At 55.6% G+C, this 14,222-nt stretch overlaps 2 protein-coding genes across 2 annotated transcripts; both read left to right on the top strand.

Moving 5' to 3' along the window:
- The first annotated feature begins 959 nt into the window (after positions 1-959).
- Positions 960-1,898, top strand: LOC142827380 (olfactory receptor 51I1-like). The gene has a single exon (XM_075922700.1). The coding sequence runs from the start codon at positions 960-962 to the stop codon at positions 1,896-1,898; it is 939 nt and encodes a 312-aa protein (XP_075778815.1).
- Positions 1,899-9,485: 7,587 nt separating this feature from the next.
- LOC102448071 (olfactory receptor 51I1-like) lies at positions 9,486-10,424 on the top strand. The gene has a single exon (XM_014571426.2). The coding sequence runs from the start codon at positions 9,489-9,491 to the stop codon at positions 10,422-10,424; it is 936 nt and encodes a 311-aa protein (XP_014426912.2). The 5' UTR covers positions 9,486-9,488.
- Positions 10,425-14,222: the final 3,798 nt, after the last annotated feature.

Below are 14,222 nucleotides of genomic sequence, written 5' to 3'. Positions count from 1 at the left end.
CCGGCTTCACTCTGGCTCCCTCGGGTTCCCACACTAGGAGCTGGGCCCGTCCCTGGCCAGCGCTCGCAGAGACAGACTAGCTCCCAGCAAGCCGGGCGCGTCTCCATGGCAGGGTCTCTGGGCTCGCTCTGGCCGGTCACAGAGGCAGGGCTGATCCGTGTCCAGCCTAGAATCACAGGGGCAGGTCGGTTTGTACCCATCCCGGCTCAGCCCTGCCCTCCTGCCCGCCACACACCATGCTCTGGTTGGGCGAGAGCTGGCAGGGGAATCACACCCCAGCTCCTAGCGCCACCAGAGCCAGAGTGAGAAACCCTGCTGCCGTCCAGCCCCACTGAACCCTGCTCAGCCTGGGCCTTGTGAGTGCGCGTTGCTGGGCCTGTCTCGTCCCCCGTCCGTGCTGATGTGCCCCTGCGCCTGGGCCCGTCCCATGGGCCGTGAGAAATCTGTACTCCCGCTGCGCTCCATGCGCCTGAGAGGGCCAGCAAGTGCCCGGGCACTGCAGGGCTCAGGGACACTTTTCTGGCCCTTCCAGGCGTTCAATCTCCCGGCCGGTTACAATGTGACCTGAGGTCTGGCCTGACTGTGACTAGTGTGGGGCCAAGGTATCAACTTCCTCCCTAGCGATCGCTCTGGAGCTGCGGGCAGCAGAGCTGCGGGGGGCAGGATCCCTGGTTCCTTTGAAATGAGCTAGGGCTGGAAATCAGCAACTAAAGGGAGCTCCTTTTCTGGGGAGAGATGCCCCTGAGTTCCTGGAGCCTGGCTCCTCCGGCTCCATTCCAAACAGTCCCCACTGATACTTGTGAGAGCAGCCCCAGGCCGGCAAGAGAGGGCTCTTGTGTGTTGGGATTGGGCAAATCAATGTAGAACTGCACGTCCCTCCCCTGGTGCCAGGGGAACTCACAGGTTCATTTTGCATTGACACAGGGGTTGGGAGCTGGCCGGGACAGCGACTGCTCAGCATGGTGGGTTTCAATAGCACCAGCTTCCACCCTGCGACGTTCCAGCTGACCGGGTTCCCAGGCCAGGAGGCGGCTTACCACTGGATCGCCGTCCCCTTCGTTGTGTTATACGTCACTGCCATGGCGGGGAATTGCCTTGTTCTCTGCATTGTCTGGGTAGACCAGCGTCTCCACCAGCCCATGTATCTGTTCCTTTGCATGTTGGCAGTCAGTGACCTCGGGATGGCTCTGTCAACCCTGCCCACCGTGCTCGGCACCTTCTGCTTCTATTTCATAGACATCGCTTTCGATGCCTGTCTGGTCCAGATGTTTTTCATTCACTTCTTTTCCTTCATGGAGTCGGGGATTTTACTGGCCATGGCGTTCGATCGCTTTGTGGCCATCTGTAACCCGCTGCGCTACGCAGCCATCTTGACCAATCCCAGGATCGTGAGAATCGGGCTGGCTGTTGTATTTAAAAGTACTCTCATGCTCTTCCCTTTCCCCTTTCTGATTAAGAGGCTGCCATACTGCAAAAGCAACGTGCTGTCCCACGCCTACTGCTTGCACTCAGACATGATGAGGCTGGCGTGTGCAGACACCACCCTCAATAACATCTGCGGACTATTTGCCAGTCTCATCACATACGGCTTGGACTCACTGTTCATCACCCTCTCTTATATCATGATTCTGAGGACTGTTTTAAATGTTGCATCCCATGAGCAGCGCCTCACGGCCCTGAACACCTGCATCTCCCACATCTGTGCCGTCCTACTCTTCTATGTCCCAACACTTGCTGTCCCCATTATCCACAGGTTTTGGAAAAATGCCCCTCTTCTTGTGCATATTCTTATGTCCTATGTCTATATCTTTGTCCCTCCTGTGCTAAACCCAATCGTTTACAGTGTGAAAATGAAAGAGATCCACAAGGGGATTTTGCGACTATTCTCTAGAGGCTGAAAGTGAACTGACAGTTGTGTCAGTAAAGTTGTTATTGGGTAAGTTTTCTGTGCTTTGTTTGATGAGTGTTCAATCTTTCTGAAGAACATTTGAAACTCTCCAACAATAACATATCTGCATGATAGTTCCTGTCCAGTCTGCATGAAAATTGGAATATGAATATGCATAAGTTGGAGATGCTTTAAAGAAAATACCTCATGTAACCTATCAATGTGAATGTTACAGTCTGCTTGATTTGTATATCCTATTTTGGTGCATGTATCATTCTTGTATGTAAAGATAGAAATATGAAGTATATGACTTTATGATTTAATGTGCTAATGAGAGCCGTTACTGGTGCTCCGGAAGCCTGGATGATTGGATGATCAACTTAGCAACTTGTAAACAACCTTGTTTGTCTTGTAAGTCCAAAGGTGATTGGACTAATAAGACATGTGACTGTGCCACCTGGAACTGGGATTCCATTTTTTGACCCAGGTAGTTTTCATGGAAGAGAGAATATAGAACAAAAGATCCCCACCTTGGGGAGAAGACTATTCAAGCAAGGGGAAGCTCTTTGTCTTTGGCTGGTCAAGACAATCCTGGAAGAGTACAAAGAGTTGGGAATCCAGGTCAGAGTAAAATATCATCTTTGTCCTGAAGATTATGCCTAGATCAAGTATAGCTCTTTAGGGAAAGATTCTGATTACAATCTTCTTCTTAAACCATTGTACCCCGAGTAGAGCATAGATCATCTACAAGTCTCCTCCACTTCATTCTGTCTTGAGACAAAACTTCTAGCTGACTCCAGGAATACCCCAGTTGTTGCTGTCCTTCAGTCTCAGTAGATCTTCTCCACATTGTCCGAGGTCTTCCTCTTTTGCATTTTCCTTGTGGGTTCCATGTGAGAGCTTGACAGACTATGCTGGATGATGGTTTTCTCAGAGTGTGGCCTAGCCATCCCCACTTTTTTCTCTTGATTTGAATGTCAAGTGGTTCTTGTCCTGCTCTGTTCCAAAGCTCCTCATTTGTGACAAAGTCTTGCCATTTGATGTGAAGGATGTAACTCAGGCATCTCTTTATGAATGTCTGTAGCTTGTGGTTTGAAGACTTTTTAGTATGCAAGGTCTCACATCCATACAAGAGCACACTCTTCACATTTGTGTTGAGGATCTGCAGTTTCATGTTCACAGATATGATTTGTGAACTCCATATGGGTATGTCTACACTAGCTCATGAGTTCGAGCTAGGTAGGCAACTGAGAGCAACCGGAGTTGCAAATGAAGCCCGGGATTTAAATATCCCAGGCTTCATTTGCATGTTCCCAGACGCTGCCATTTTGAAATCCCCCTTAGTCCAAACTAACTGCCCGCGGCTAGACGCGGCAGTTAAACGTTAATTCGAACTGACTCCTTAGTTCAAATTAACTGTTACTCCTCGTCTAACCGCGGGCAGTTAGTTCGGACTAAGGGGGATTTCAAAATGGCGGCACCCGGGAACATGAAAATGAAGCCCGGGATATTTAAATCCTGGGCTTCATTTGCAACTCCGGCTGCCCTCAATTGCCCACCTAGCTCGAACTAACGAGCTAGTCTAGACATACCCTATGGGATGAAGAGTCTTGAATGCAGCTGCTGCTTTCCCTGTCCTAGCATTGATATCCTTGTGTGTTCCTCCATCGCTGCCCTTAATACTCCCCAAGAAGATGAACTGCTCACATCTTCCAGGTCATCCCCTCTCAGTGTGATGGTGTTGCTGTTGGACTGGTTGGACTCATTGTCTTGATCTTTCCCTTGTTAATGCTCAGTCCAAACATTGAGGCAGTTTTTTCTAGCGTTGGGACCTTTTCTTCCATGCTTTCATGTTGGTGTGAAAGGAGGGAGATATTGTCAGCAAAATCAACGTCCTTTAGCTGTTTGAAAAGTGTCCACTACATGCCCCGTTGATGGTCATTCATTGTGATCAAGAACAGGAAAGGTGACAACAGGCACCCTTGTCACACTCCTGAGAGCATGCTGAAGGATTCTGTCAAGATACCATTGTGGGTGGTCTTGCTTACAATATAGGGTGTTTTTAGTGAATTAGCACTAGCTATGTGTTTTCTTTTGAGCTTAGTAAATGACTTTTGTCTGGGTGCTTTCACTTTCATTGATAAAGAGGGCAAAGACCCTCATGAGTTTCCTTTGGGTAAAACTTTTACTCAGGGAACTACGGATTTATGTGGGGACGTGATCTCTTTTGAAATTTGGTTTCAAGCATACTTTACCCTGGCATTGCATTCTCCCAGGGCTGAAGAGCTTGAGAGTCTGCATTGCTCTTTGGGAGTCTGGTTACCCCAACTCTGTGCCTCGTCTGGGGGAGATCAGAATATCTGGCCCAGCAGAACATGATGGTGGTGTGATGGACACCCCCCATGCTTTATGAAATGGATTTATGGACATGAATATACATAAATCAAAAGTGCTTTGAGCAAATTATGTCGTGTAACCCATTAATCTTCATGTCACAATCTGCTGGTTCTGTTTACCTTACTTTGATGTAGGTATCAATTTTGTGTGCAAAATTAGCCTTCTTGAGTGGGAATACTTTGTGCATTTCAAATGTGTGAATGAGAGACATGGAGGGTGTTACCTTCAAGGTCTTGATGAGCAACTGTTGAACAATCTCTTTTGTCCTTACGTCCTAGCAGTGGTTGAGAGAGAGTGGCCTCGATTCCTTAACAAACGGAATAGGAAAGGAGAGGCCTTGGTCTTTGGGCTGGGCTGCACCTGAAGGAAGGAGCCTGTGACCCCAGGGTGGCAGAGACAGCCCTGGTTTGGAGGGGCAGCTGGAAAAGTGGTTCTAGGGTGAGTTTGAAGAGTTTGTGCTGAGGTTTCAGTGTAGAATTAGCCAAGTGGTTTTGTGTCTTTTGATTTGTAACCTACTTTGCTCTGCCTGTTTTCACTTATCACCACTTCAATCCTACTGCTTGTACTTAATAAAATCACTTTTACTTTCTATCAAACCCAGTGTAGTTGTTACCTCGGGAGGGGAAGGGGGGGGGACAACCAGTGTGCACAATATATTGTTAAAACCCCTAATTCGTTGGGGTCTGATCCCATGTGGGGAGTGCTCTCTCAGGAGGCTGGGCCCCAAACTGCACTCACCTTGGACCTGAAGTGGGTCAGTCTGTACTGCTTCTCGGTGGGGGCAGGGACCTCAGCTTGGGGCCTTGGCTGGGGGAGACCAGAGGAGCTGGCCCAGCAGGACCGGGCAGTGAGGAGCCCCAGACAGCAAGAAGGTGAGTGGCAGTGGCCGTGGCAGCACTCTGAGAGGCCCCCCGAGGGGTCATCTGTGACCCCCCCATTACAGGCGGGGAGCCCCAGAGAGCAAGGTGGCGGTGTCAGTGGCATAATCGACACGAGAGGGAAGAGGGTCTTTTGTTATCGTACCCTGTCACAACCTGCGTAATTAAAACGGTGTAAAGCGAGTGGCCTGCAAAAAGTTCTGCAATTTCCTTCTACATCTTTAAATTGCCGTCTTAGATGTAAAAGGAGATCAAAGCCTTTGGGGGAAGGACTGTGGGGTCCAGAGTCTGTGAGCAGCACCTGACACTTGCTGGCTGCGATCTGACTCCCATGGGCAGCAGGTGACGTTGGCAAGGGATGTAATTTCCCTCTACTCTGCGTGGGCACGAGGGCTGGGCTGCAGTCGGCACAGAAGGGCTGTGTCTACACTCGCGGCTTCTTGCGTGAGTCATATGCAAATGAGGCTAAGCGTGGAATATCGCGGAGCCTCATTTGCATACCTAATGAGCCCCCATTTTTTTCAGAAGAGGCTCTTGAGCCAGAAGGAGCATCCACACGGCCCCTTCTTGCGCAAGAAAACCCCTCTTGTGCAACGCCGTTCTTCCTGAAAAGTAACAGGTGTCACAGCGTTGCACAAGAGGGGTTTTCCTGCGTAAGAAGGGGCCGTGTGGATGCTCCTTCTTGCGCAAGAGCCTCTTCTGAAAAAAATGGGGGCTCATTAGGTATGCAAATGAGGCTCAGCGATATTCCACGCTTAGCCTCATTTGCATATGACTCGCGCAAGAAGCCGCGAGTGTAGACACAGCCAAGGGGCAGAGCCTTGGACAGAAGCAACGGGACTGGGGCTTTGCTCTCCAACCCAGCCTTCCACGCACCGCCCTTGCTGAATATAAACGGGAAATAGGAGGAAGGAAACACACCTGTAAAACAGAGAACTCGCTGGTCTCAGCTGACGTCCGTTCTGCCGCACAGACTCTGTGGTGTGCTCAGTGCCTAGTATGGCAGGGCTGGGTGAGGGGGACGGATAGCACAGTCCTAGTAGCCATGGATCACCAAGTGCTGTGACGGGGGGAGGCCACACGCTTTGTCACGTCTGCCAGCGGAATCCCTTGCGCACAGCAGGGACCGCGGGTGTCCGTCCGTCCCACCGCACACGCTCATTGCGTGTCTCCCTGAAGTCAGGCAACACCCCTTTCTTCCTGCTTCTCCGTTCTCTTCTTCCTACCAGAGACGTCATCCCAAGGGGCGACATTTCTAACTGCTGTGGATGGCCAGAGCTGAGACGGGGTCGTTATGCCGGGAGGTGTGTGTGGTTCGCATCCACTGGCTTCGGCCTATAGCCAATTTCAGAGGTGGCTGAGGCTGCCAGTTTTACAAAGCAGATGCCGAGGACTCTTCCTTGTGTTCCCCTTTGCTGCTCAGCAGTTCGAATTAGGGTGGCAGTGTAGACATACCCCCAGAGACAGCAGCATGGCCTAAGGGACATGGCGTTAGAATGGGCTTCAGGGGACACAGAGACTAGACCTAGTTCTGCCACAGTCTGAGTGTGTGACCTTGGGTTAGTCACTTCACCTTTCCATGCCTCAGTGTCCCCATCTATAAAATAGGGCTCACACTCTGCCCTCGTTAGGTGCTCGCCTTGTGATCTGCTGGTGAAAGGGGCCATGTAAGAGCTCAGGATTGTTAATCGTTAGGTCTGGCGGCCTGTGCCCTACAGAAATCCTGCTTCTGGCCTGGTTATGAAAGGGAGAAACCCCCAAGCCAGGCAAGGGTGAGCAGAGACTGAAATCTGGCCATGGTTGGCAGTGGCCCAGAGCTGGGAAGTGACTGGCAAGGGGCCTTAAAGTAAATCCCTCACACGCTGTACTGGTTTCTCCAGAGCAGGGAGGATTCAGGCTGGTGGGAGGGCAGGTGCCACCCACTGCCCTGCCCGGCAGGGAGGGAGACTCAGGGCAGAGGTGAGATGACAGCTTTTACTCCAGGCTTTTGGCTTGAAGGGCCTGTTGCACAGGCCAAAGCTTGACTGGGTTATCACACGTTCAGAAATGGCCCTGTGGGACGTATCCAGGGAAGGCGATTAGCCAGGGAGGCCCCCGCCTGCTCCGGGTGCTGCTGACTCTGAGGGCCAGAGCTGGGACTGGACGAAGTCAATAATGAACTAGATCAATTGTCCGGTTCTGCTCATTCCCTGTGAAGCACCAGGCCCTGGCCCCTGGCAGAGGATGGATCCTGGGCTAGATGGACCCTGGGTCGGACTCACACTGGCCCTGTCTATATCCCTGGGCAGGCTCCAGGCCGGGGGCAATTAGCTCTTGCTGCTGTACGAGGCGTCTGTGCCTGATTAGCCCCTGGTCACACCTCAGCCTCCGCCTGTGTCCCAAGGGCGGGGGGAGTCCCCGGCGCTGCTGCCAGGATGCTGGATAAATACTCCCCGTGCCTGGCAGGCTGCAGCCTGCGCTCCAGGCAGCCGGGCCCGGGGGCTTGTTCCTTCCACTGAAGATCATTGTCCTGCCCACCCGGTGAGTCGGCTGCGCGGAGAGACGGGGGGTGATTCTCTGACCCCTCTGTGGGGAGAGTCCAGGGCAGAGACCAGCCCCACAAAGCTTCTCTAATTCTGCCCATTGCTTGCTAGTGGTTCTGGACAATTTTCCCTATGGACAGACAACCCCCTCGCCAGCGTGCGCAGCAAAGGTCCCGTCACGCCCGGGCACAGAACCAGGGAAAGGGGTGGGGGGGGGGGGGATTTTTCCAATGAGTCTTTCAAAGCTGAGACCATCTCTGCTCTGCCTTGTCCCGGGCTCTGTCCTGAGAGGAGGGATTTGTCCCAGGGCCGCTGGCCAGGGTTCCTCTGCCCACTGCTGGGGGGGTTGGTGCAGGGGGTGGGTGGCTCTGGGGGCACTGGGCCATGGCAGGAGTGGGGAATCTCATCCAGCTCTCATTGTTCTCCCTGGTGATCCCTGCTACCCCCCAGCCCGGCGCCTCTGCCTGCTGCCCCGACTGCATCTCCCCTCTCTGGGAACATCTCAGCATGTCACATTCAGACAGACACACACACACACTCAGTCACTCATATTGACACTGACACAAACAGAGAAACAGACACAGACTGACACTCACACAGACACACATTCACTCACCCTGACACTGCCACGCTAAGACTCACGCAGACAAAGTGTGATGCAGAAACACACAGAGACACAGGGACGCTCGCTCACACTCACGCGCTCACACCCTGCTGCAAGGGGCAGTAAAACCCAGGAGTGCCCAGGGAAGAGACACACAGGCCAGCACATTCCCCACCGGCTTCTTCCTTCCCATCTCCGCCTCCTGCCGCTGGCTTCTCCCCCGGCTTCACTCTGGCTCCCTCGGGTTCCCACACTAGGAGCTGGGCCCGTCCCTGGCCAGCGCTCGCAGAGACAGACTAGCTCCCAGCAAGCCGGGCGCGTCTCCATGGCAGGGTCTCTGGGCTCGCTCTGGCCGGTCACAGAGGCAGGGCTGATCCGTGTCCAGGCCAGAGTCACAGGGGCAGGTCGGTTTGTACCCGGCACGGGTCAGCCCTGCCCCCATTCTCCCTCTGGTGCCCTGCGCTCTGGCTGGGTGAGAGCTGGCAGGGACCTGCCTACAGGTGCAGGGAATCGAACCCCAGCTCCTAGCGCCACCGGAGCCAGCGGGACAAACTGACCTGCGGTCCAGCCCCCTGAACCCTGCTCAGCCTGGGCCTTGTGAGTGCGCGTTGCTGGGCCTGTCTCGTCCCCCGTCCGTGCTGATGTGCCCCTGCGCCTGGGCCCGTCCCATGGGCCGTGAGAAATCTGTACTCCCGCTGCGCTCCATGCGCCTGAGAGGGCCAGCAAGTGCCCGGGCCCTGCAGGGCTCAGGGACACTTTTCTGGCCCTTCCAGGTGTTCAATCTCCCGGCCGGTAACAATGTGACCTGAGGTCTGGCCTGACTGTGACTAGTGTGGGGCCAAGGTATCAACTTCCTCCCTAGCGATCGCTCTGGAGCGGCGGGCAGCAGAGCTGCGGGGGGCAGGATCCCTGGTTCCTTTGAAATGAGCTAGGGCTGGAAATCAGCAACTAAAGGGAGCTCCTTTTCTGGGGAGAGATGCCCCTGAGTTCCTGGAGCCTGGCTCCTCCGGCTCCGTTCCAAACAGTCCCCACTGATACCTGTGAGAGCAGCCCCAGGCCGGCAAGAGAGGGCTCTTGTGTGTTGGATTCGGCAAATCAGTGTAGAACTGCACGTCCCTCCCCTGGTGCCAGGGGAACTCACAGGTTCATTTTGCATTGACACAGGGGTTGGGAGCTGGCCGGGACAGCGACTGCTCAGCATGGTGGGTTTCAATAGCATCAGCTTCCACCCTGCGACGTTCCAGCTGACCGGGTTCCCAGGCCAGGAGGCGGCTTACCACTGGATCGCCGTCCCCTTCGTTGTGTTATACGTCACTGCCATGGCGGGGAATTGCCTTGTTCTCTGCATTGTCTGGGCAGACCGGCGTCTCCACCAGCCCATGTATCTGTTCCTTTGCATGTTGTCAGTCAATGACCTCGGGATGGCTCTGTCAACCCTGCCCACTGTGCTCGGCACCTTCCTCTTCCATTTCACAGACATCGCTTTCCACGCCTGCCTGGCCCAGATGTTTTTCATTCACTTGTTTTCCCACATGGAGTCGGCGATTTTACTGGCCATGGCGTTCGATCGCTTGGTGGCCATCTGTAACCCGCTGCGCTACGCGGCCATCCTGACCCGCCCCAGGATCATGGGAATCGGGCTGGCTGTTGTGGTTAGAAACTTCAGCGTGATGTTTCCTGTTCCCTTTCTCATTAAACGCTTGCCGTTCTGTCGCTCCAATGCCCTCTCCCACGCCTACTGTCTGCACCCTGACGTGATGAAGCTGGCGTGTGCGGATATCTCAGTCAATAATATCTATGGCTTATTTGCTGTTCTCCTTGTCTTCGGAGTAGACCTATCGCTTATTTCCATCTCCTACGTTGTAATTGTGATGACCATCTTCAATATAGCCTCTGGGCGGGAACGCCTCAAGGCCCTGAACACCTGCGTCTCCCATGTCTGTGCTGTGCTAATCTACTTCATTCCAATGATCACAGTCTCTGTCATACACAGGTATGGCAGGAACACCCCTCACGTGGTCCATGCCCTAATGTCCACTTTTTACCTCTTCGTACCCCCTGTGTTAAACCCCATCATTTATACTATAAAAACCAAGGAGATTCGAAAATGCATCCTCAAAATCTTCTCTAGGTAACTGGGTGTGGGATGGTTTCTTGATGTAACTCTCTTTGGTTTGTAAGTACATGGATGGATGGGTAGATGGGAGAAATAGGGTGATGGATGAGAGATAGCTGGATGGAGGGATGGCTGGCTGGATGGGAGAAATGGGCTGATGGATGGATGGATGTTTTCAAGATACTGAAGTCACTAATAATTCGGGGGTCTTCTGTTCTGGGGCATCTCACTGAAGATACTGCACAGGACCTGGTTTTTTAAAGGGCTGGATTTTGGTTCTCCGAGAACTGGCACATGAAGACATCTCGGTTTAGGCATCTACACACTGAAGCCACCAACATCTCTAGTCCCCTTTCATATGTAGGACATTCCTTGTGTGTCAGGTGTCTGGCTGATCATGCAAAAAGAGACGACACCAACTCTGACATGAGGTGGGTGAACTGTGGCCTTGTGGGAGATGCTTTGTCTCTCATTCATTCTTTATGCACAATTCTTTGTGGGAGGCAGACGGTGCCCAGCGTGAATGTCCTCTGTATCACAGCTGCACACTCTGTCGCTGGAGCGAGGGGAGATTGCAAATGACTGATAAATAAAAGCCATGCAAACCCGACACACGACCTCGAGAGCCGTTCCAGCAGCCGATCATATGTGGGATTTCCTCCAGCAGCTCGGGCGTCAGCTCAGAGTTGCTCCTCCGTGATTTTCCGTCTGCCCCTGGCCGGCTGCCATCTCACCTCCCCCCGGTGTTAATGACACAGCTCTCAGGGCCAGACTGGGGCTGCTCCGTGCGCAAGGATGAACATGGGACCCCGCTCCCCGGAAGGCTCAGTGTGCTGGAGAGCTGGCAGGCCAGTGCCAAGCCCTGCGGGCCCCTTGGGTGCTGCCCTGGTGCAGATCCAAGGGAGGGTGGGAGGCATGTGACAGCGGGGATGTCCAGCCTGGCTGACGGGGTGTGAGAGCGAAGCCCTGCCCGGGGTCGCACTGCCAGGGTCCCTCTCTGGCCCCGCGCTCGCCCCTGGCTCACACGGAGCTCAGAGGGCTAGAAAGGTTAAGGGAGGAACTAGCGGTGCCTCTGGAGAGCTGGGAACGGGGTGGTTTTGGGGCAGTTTCTTTGCCGGAGACGCAGGGCACAGGACAGGGAGCCCAGGGAGCAGGGTTCTGCTCTACCAGTGACGCTTTGTGACTGTAGCAGGGTCTCTCTCTTGCTTGCTCCTGTTTGTGTGTGTGTGTGTGTGTGTGTGTGTGTGTGTGTGTGTGTGTGTGTGTGTGTTGGCGCGAGGTGTGTCTGCTCCGGTGTGTGCGCGTCTCACTGCCCAGCAGCTCGGGCCGAGGGAGGGCAGCGGCACCGTCATTAAACACCAGCACCAACAATGGGGTGTGAGCCGCTACACATCCATGGAACGGGCCAGCTCCCAGCCCGCAGGGGCTGCACGGCCTGGATCTTTTCTTTTCCGTGTGCCGGGCATCAGGCGCTGGGGAGGCTCCATTGCCACAGGCAGCGAATCCCTACGGCCGCCTGCTCAGCCCTTCTCTGAGGTGGGCCTGGGACAGGGCCAGTGAGGGGACATCCCCGTCCCAGAGTGCCCCAGACGCCGGGGACCCTCCCGGCCACTCACACACCCCCTACGGGTGCCACTGGGATTCCCCTCTGCCGCACACACACATACACACACACCATGGGTGGTGCTGGGATTCCCCTCTGCTGCACACCCACAGGGCGCTCACACACACACACACACACCATGGGTGCTTTTGGGATTCCCCTCTACTGCGCACGCACACACACACACACACACACACGCGCTGCTGGAATTGCCCTCTGCCGCACACACGCAGGGCGCTCAAAGCCAAGGCCAGACACAGACAGTCCCTCCCCTGTGACCCATGGTCTGCAAGGTGCCAGCCAAGCCACCCCTGCCTGGTCTCTGGGACTCCTTGTGGGCTCCCCTCCCGCATCCATGGCAGGGCCCTTCCCACCCTGAGGGGACACAAGCTCCCGGGGGGACGTGTGACCCTCCCACCTGTCCCCTCCTCACCCTGCACCCAGCCTGGGGCTCCCGTGCCCTCCCAGGGGTCCTGCCGTGGGGAGGAGCTCTGCCCTCCCGCTGCACCAGCCCCCCGGCGCATTCGCCTGCTCTTCCTGGCAGCCAGAGGGGGCGGGAAGGGGGTCGGAGCTGCCCCGATCCCTGTTCTGCGCAGCGTAGCCCGGTGCCTGGGAGGGAGCCAGGCTGGGGAGGGGCACTAGGGGCAGCCTGTGGGGTGGGGTGGGGGGGAGGCTCTGCCTCATTGGCTGCTGACCCCAAAAGCCGAGTCCGGACAGGCGGCAGCCAGGTGCTCTCCCAGTCCGATTTGACACAAGAGGCTCCAGTCTCACCCTTCCGCTCTGGTCCCGCCTCGGCCCCGTGCGCTGCCCACTCCCACCACCTCAGGGAGGAGGGGGAGTACCGGACCCTACACGTCCCCCCCCGACCCATCTCTGCCCGCCCCCTCACACTCATTGTTCCCACGGGCCGTGTGGGCTCCGGCCTGTTGCACTGGGGAGGATCCAAGGGACGGTGCAGACCTGTGGGCGCTGATGTTTAATTATTCCTTGTCCGGGGAGCCGGTGGGACTCTCGCAAAGGCAGAATTTTCCGGCCCACACCTGGACACATCTTTGGTGAAGCAGCCATGGCCAGATTTCAGTCTCTGCTCACCCTTGCCTGGCTTGGGGGTTTCTCCCTTTCATAACCAGGCCAGAAGCAGGATTTCTGTAGGGCACAGGCCGCCAGACCTAACGATTAACAACCCTGAGCTCTTACATGGCCCCTTTCGCCAGCAGATCACAAGGCGAGCACCTAACGAGGGCAGAGTGTGAGCCCCATTTTATAGATGGGGACACTGAGGCATGGGAAGGTGAAGAGACTCACCCAAGGTCACACACTCAGACTGTGGCAGAACTAGGTCTAGTCTCTGTGTCCCCTGAAGCCCATTCTAACGCCATGTCCCTTAGGCCACGCTGCTGTCTCTGGGGGTATGTCTACACAGCTACCCTATTTCGAACTAGGGTGGCAGTGTAGACATACCCTGAGAGAGGGGCATGATTCAGCTAAATGTGATGCAGAAGGCTGGGTCCCTAAATGACACGCAGGCGTCTCTGTCTGGTTCCCCATTGGAGTTTGGAAAGGCTAAAATCCTGCCTCGCTTTACGAGTGGTGAGCCAGCCCCACTGAGCCAGACGTGTGCATAGCTGCCCCACTCGTGTTCCCCCCCACCTGGGGTAGGTCCTCAGTACCCGCCGTTGGCTCTCCCCCGTCGTCGGGCGCTTGGTTCGACCGTTATTGCCGGGACGTGGGAGTAGGGGGCCCCAGCCCAGGGCCCTAAGGACAGGTTCGCTGGAACCTGCCCAGCCGGCCGGGCTAATGCCCACAACTCACCGGCTCACCGACTCCAAGCCCCGCCCTGGGCTACTTCCTGCCCCCCAGTCTCTCTCTGGTCCTACTGCCGCCCCGTGGGACCGGCTCCCGCCATGTGACTCCCTTCCCGGGTGTTTCCCCTCCCGGGCATCCTCCTTCCTCCCCGGGCGTCCTCTCCTCCCCGGGCGTTCCTTTTCCTGCCTCCCTCCCGGGTTTAAAATGCTGCGCCGCCGTCCTCCCGCCGTGACATCGCCTGCCGCGCACATCGCGAGTGATGTGTAGCTCCGCCCAGCCACGGTGCACCGGCTGGCGCTCCGCTCTGGCCCCTCCCCTGCCTCTAAGTGGGAGGTGGCGGTGGTACAGGGGCCGCACGCCACCCGCACTTCCCGGGCCGCACTGCGGCGGGAAGAACCGTGTGCAACA

The sequence above is a fragment of the Pelodiscus sinensis genome, chromosome 1, assembly GCF_049634645.1.
Source record: "Pelodiscus sinensis isolate JC-2024 chromosome 1, ASM4963464v1, whole genome shotgun sequence".
Classification (NCBI taxonomy): domain Eukaryota; kingdom Metazoa; phylum Chordata; order Testudines; family Trionychidae; genus Pelodiscus; species Pelodiscus sinensis.
The sequence above is the reverse complement of the archived record's forward strand: the minus strand, read 5'-3'. Positions and strand labels throughout refer to the sequence as shown.

What these genes read in the sequence shown, in the direction of transcription:
- LOC102448071 (XM_014571426.2), top strand. Translation starts at nt 9,489, where the DNA reads ATGGTGGGTTTCAATAGCATCAGCTTCCACCCTGCGACGTTCCAGCTG.
- LOC142827380 (XM_075922700.1), top strand. Translation starts at nt 960, where the DNA reads ATGGTGGGTTTCAATAGCACCAGCTTCCACCCTGCGACGTTCCAGCTG.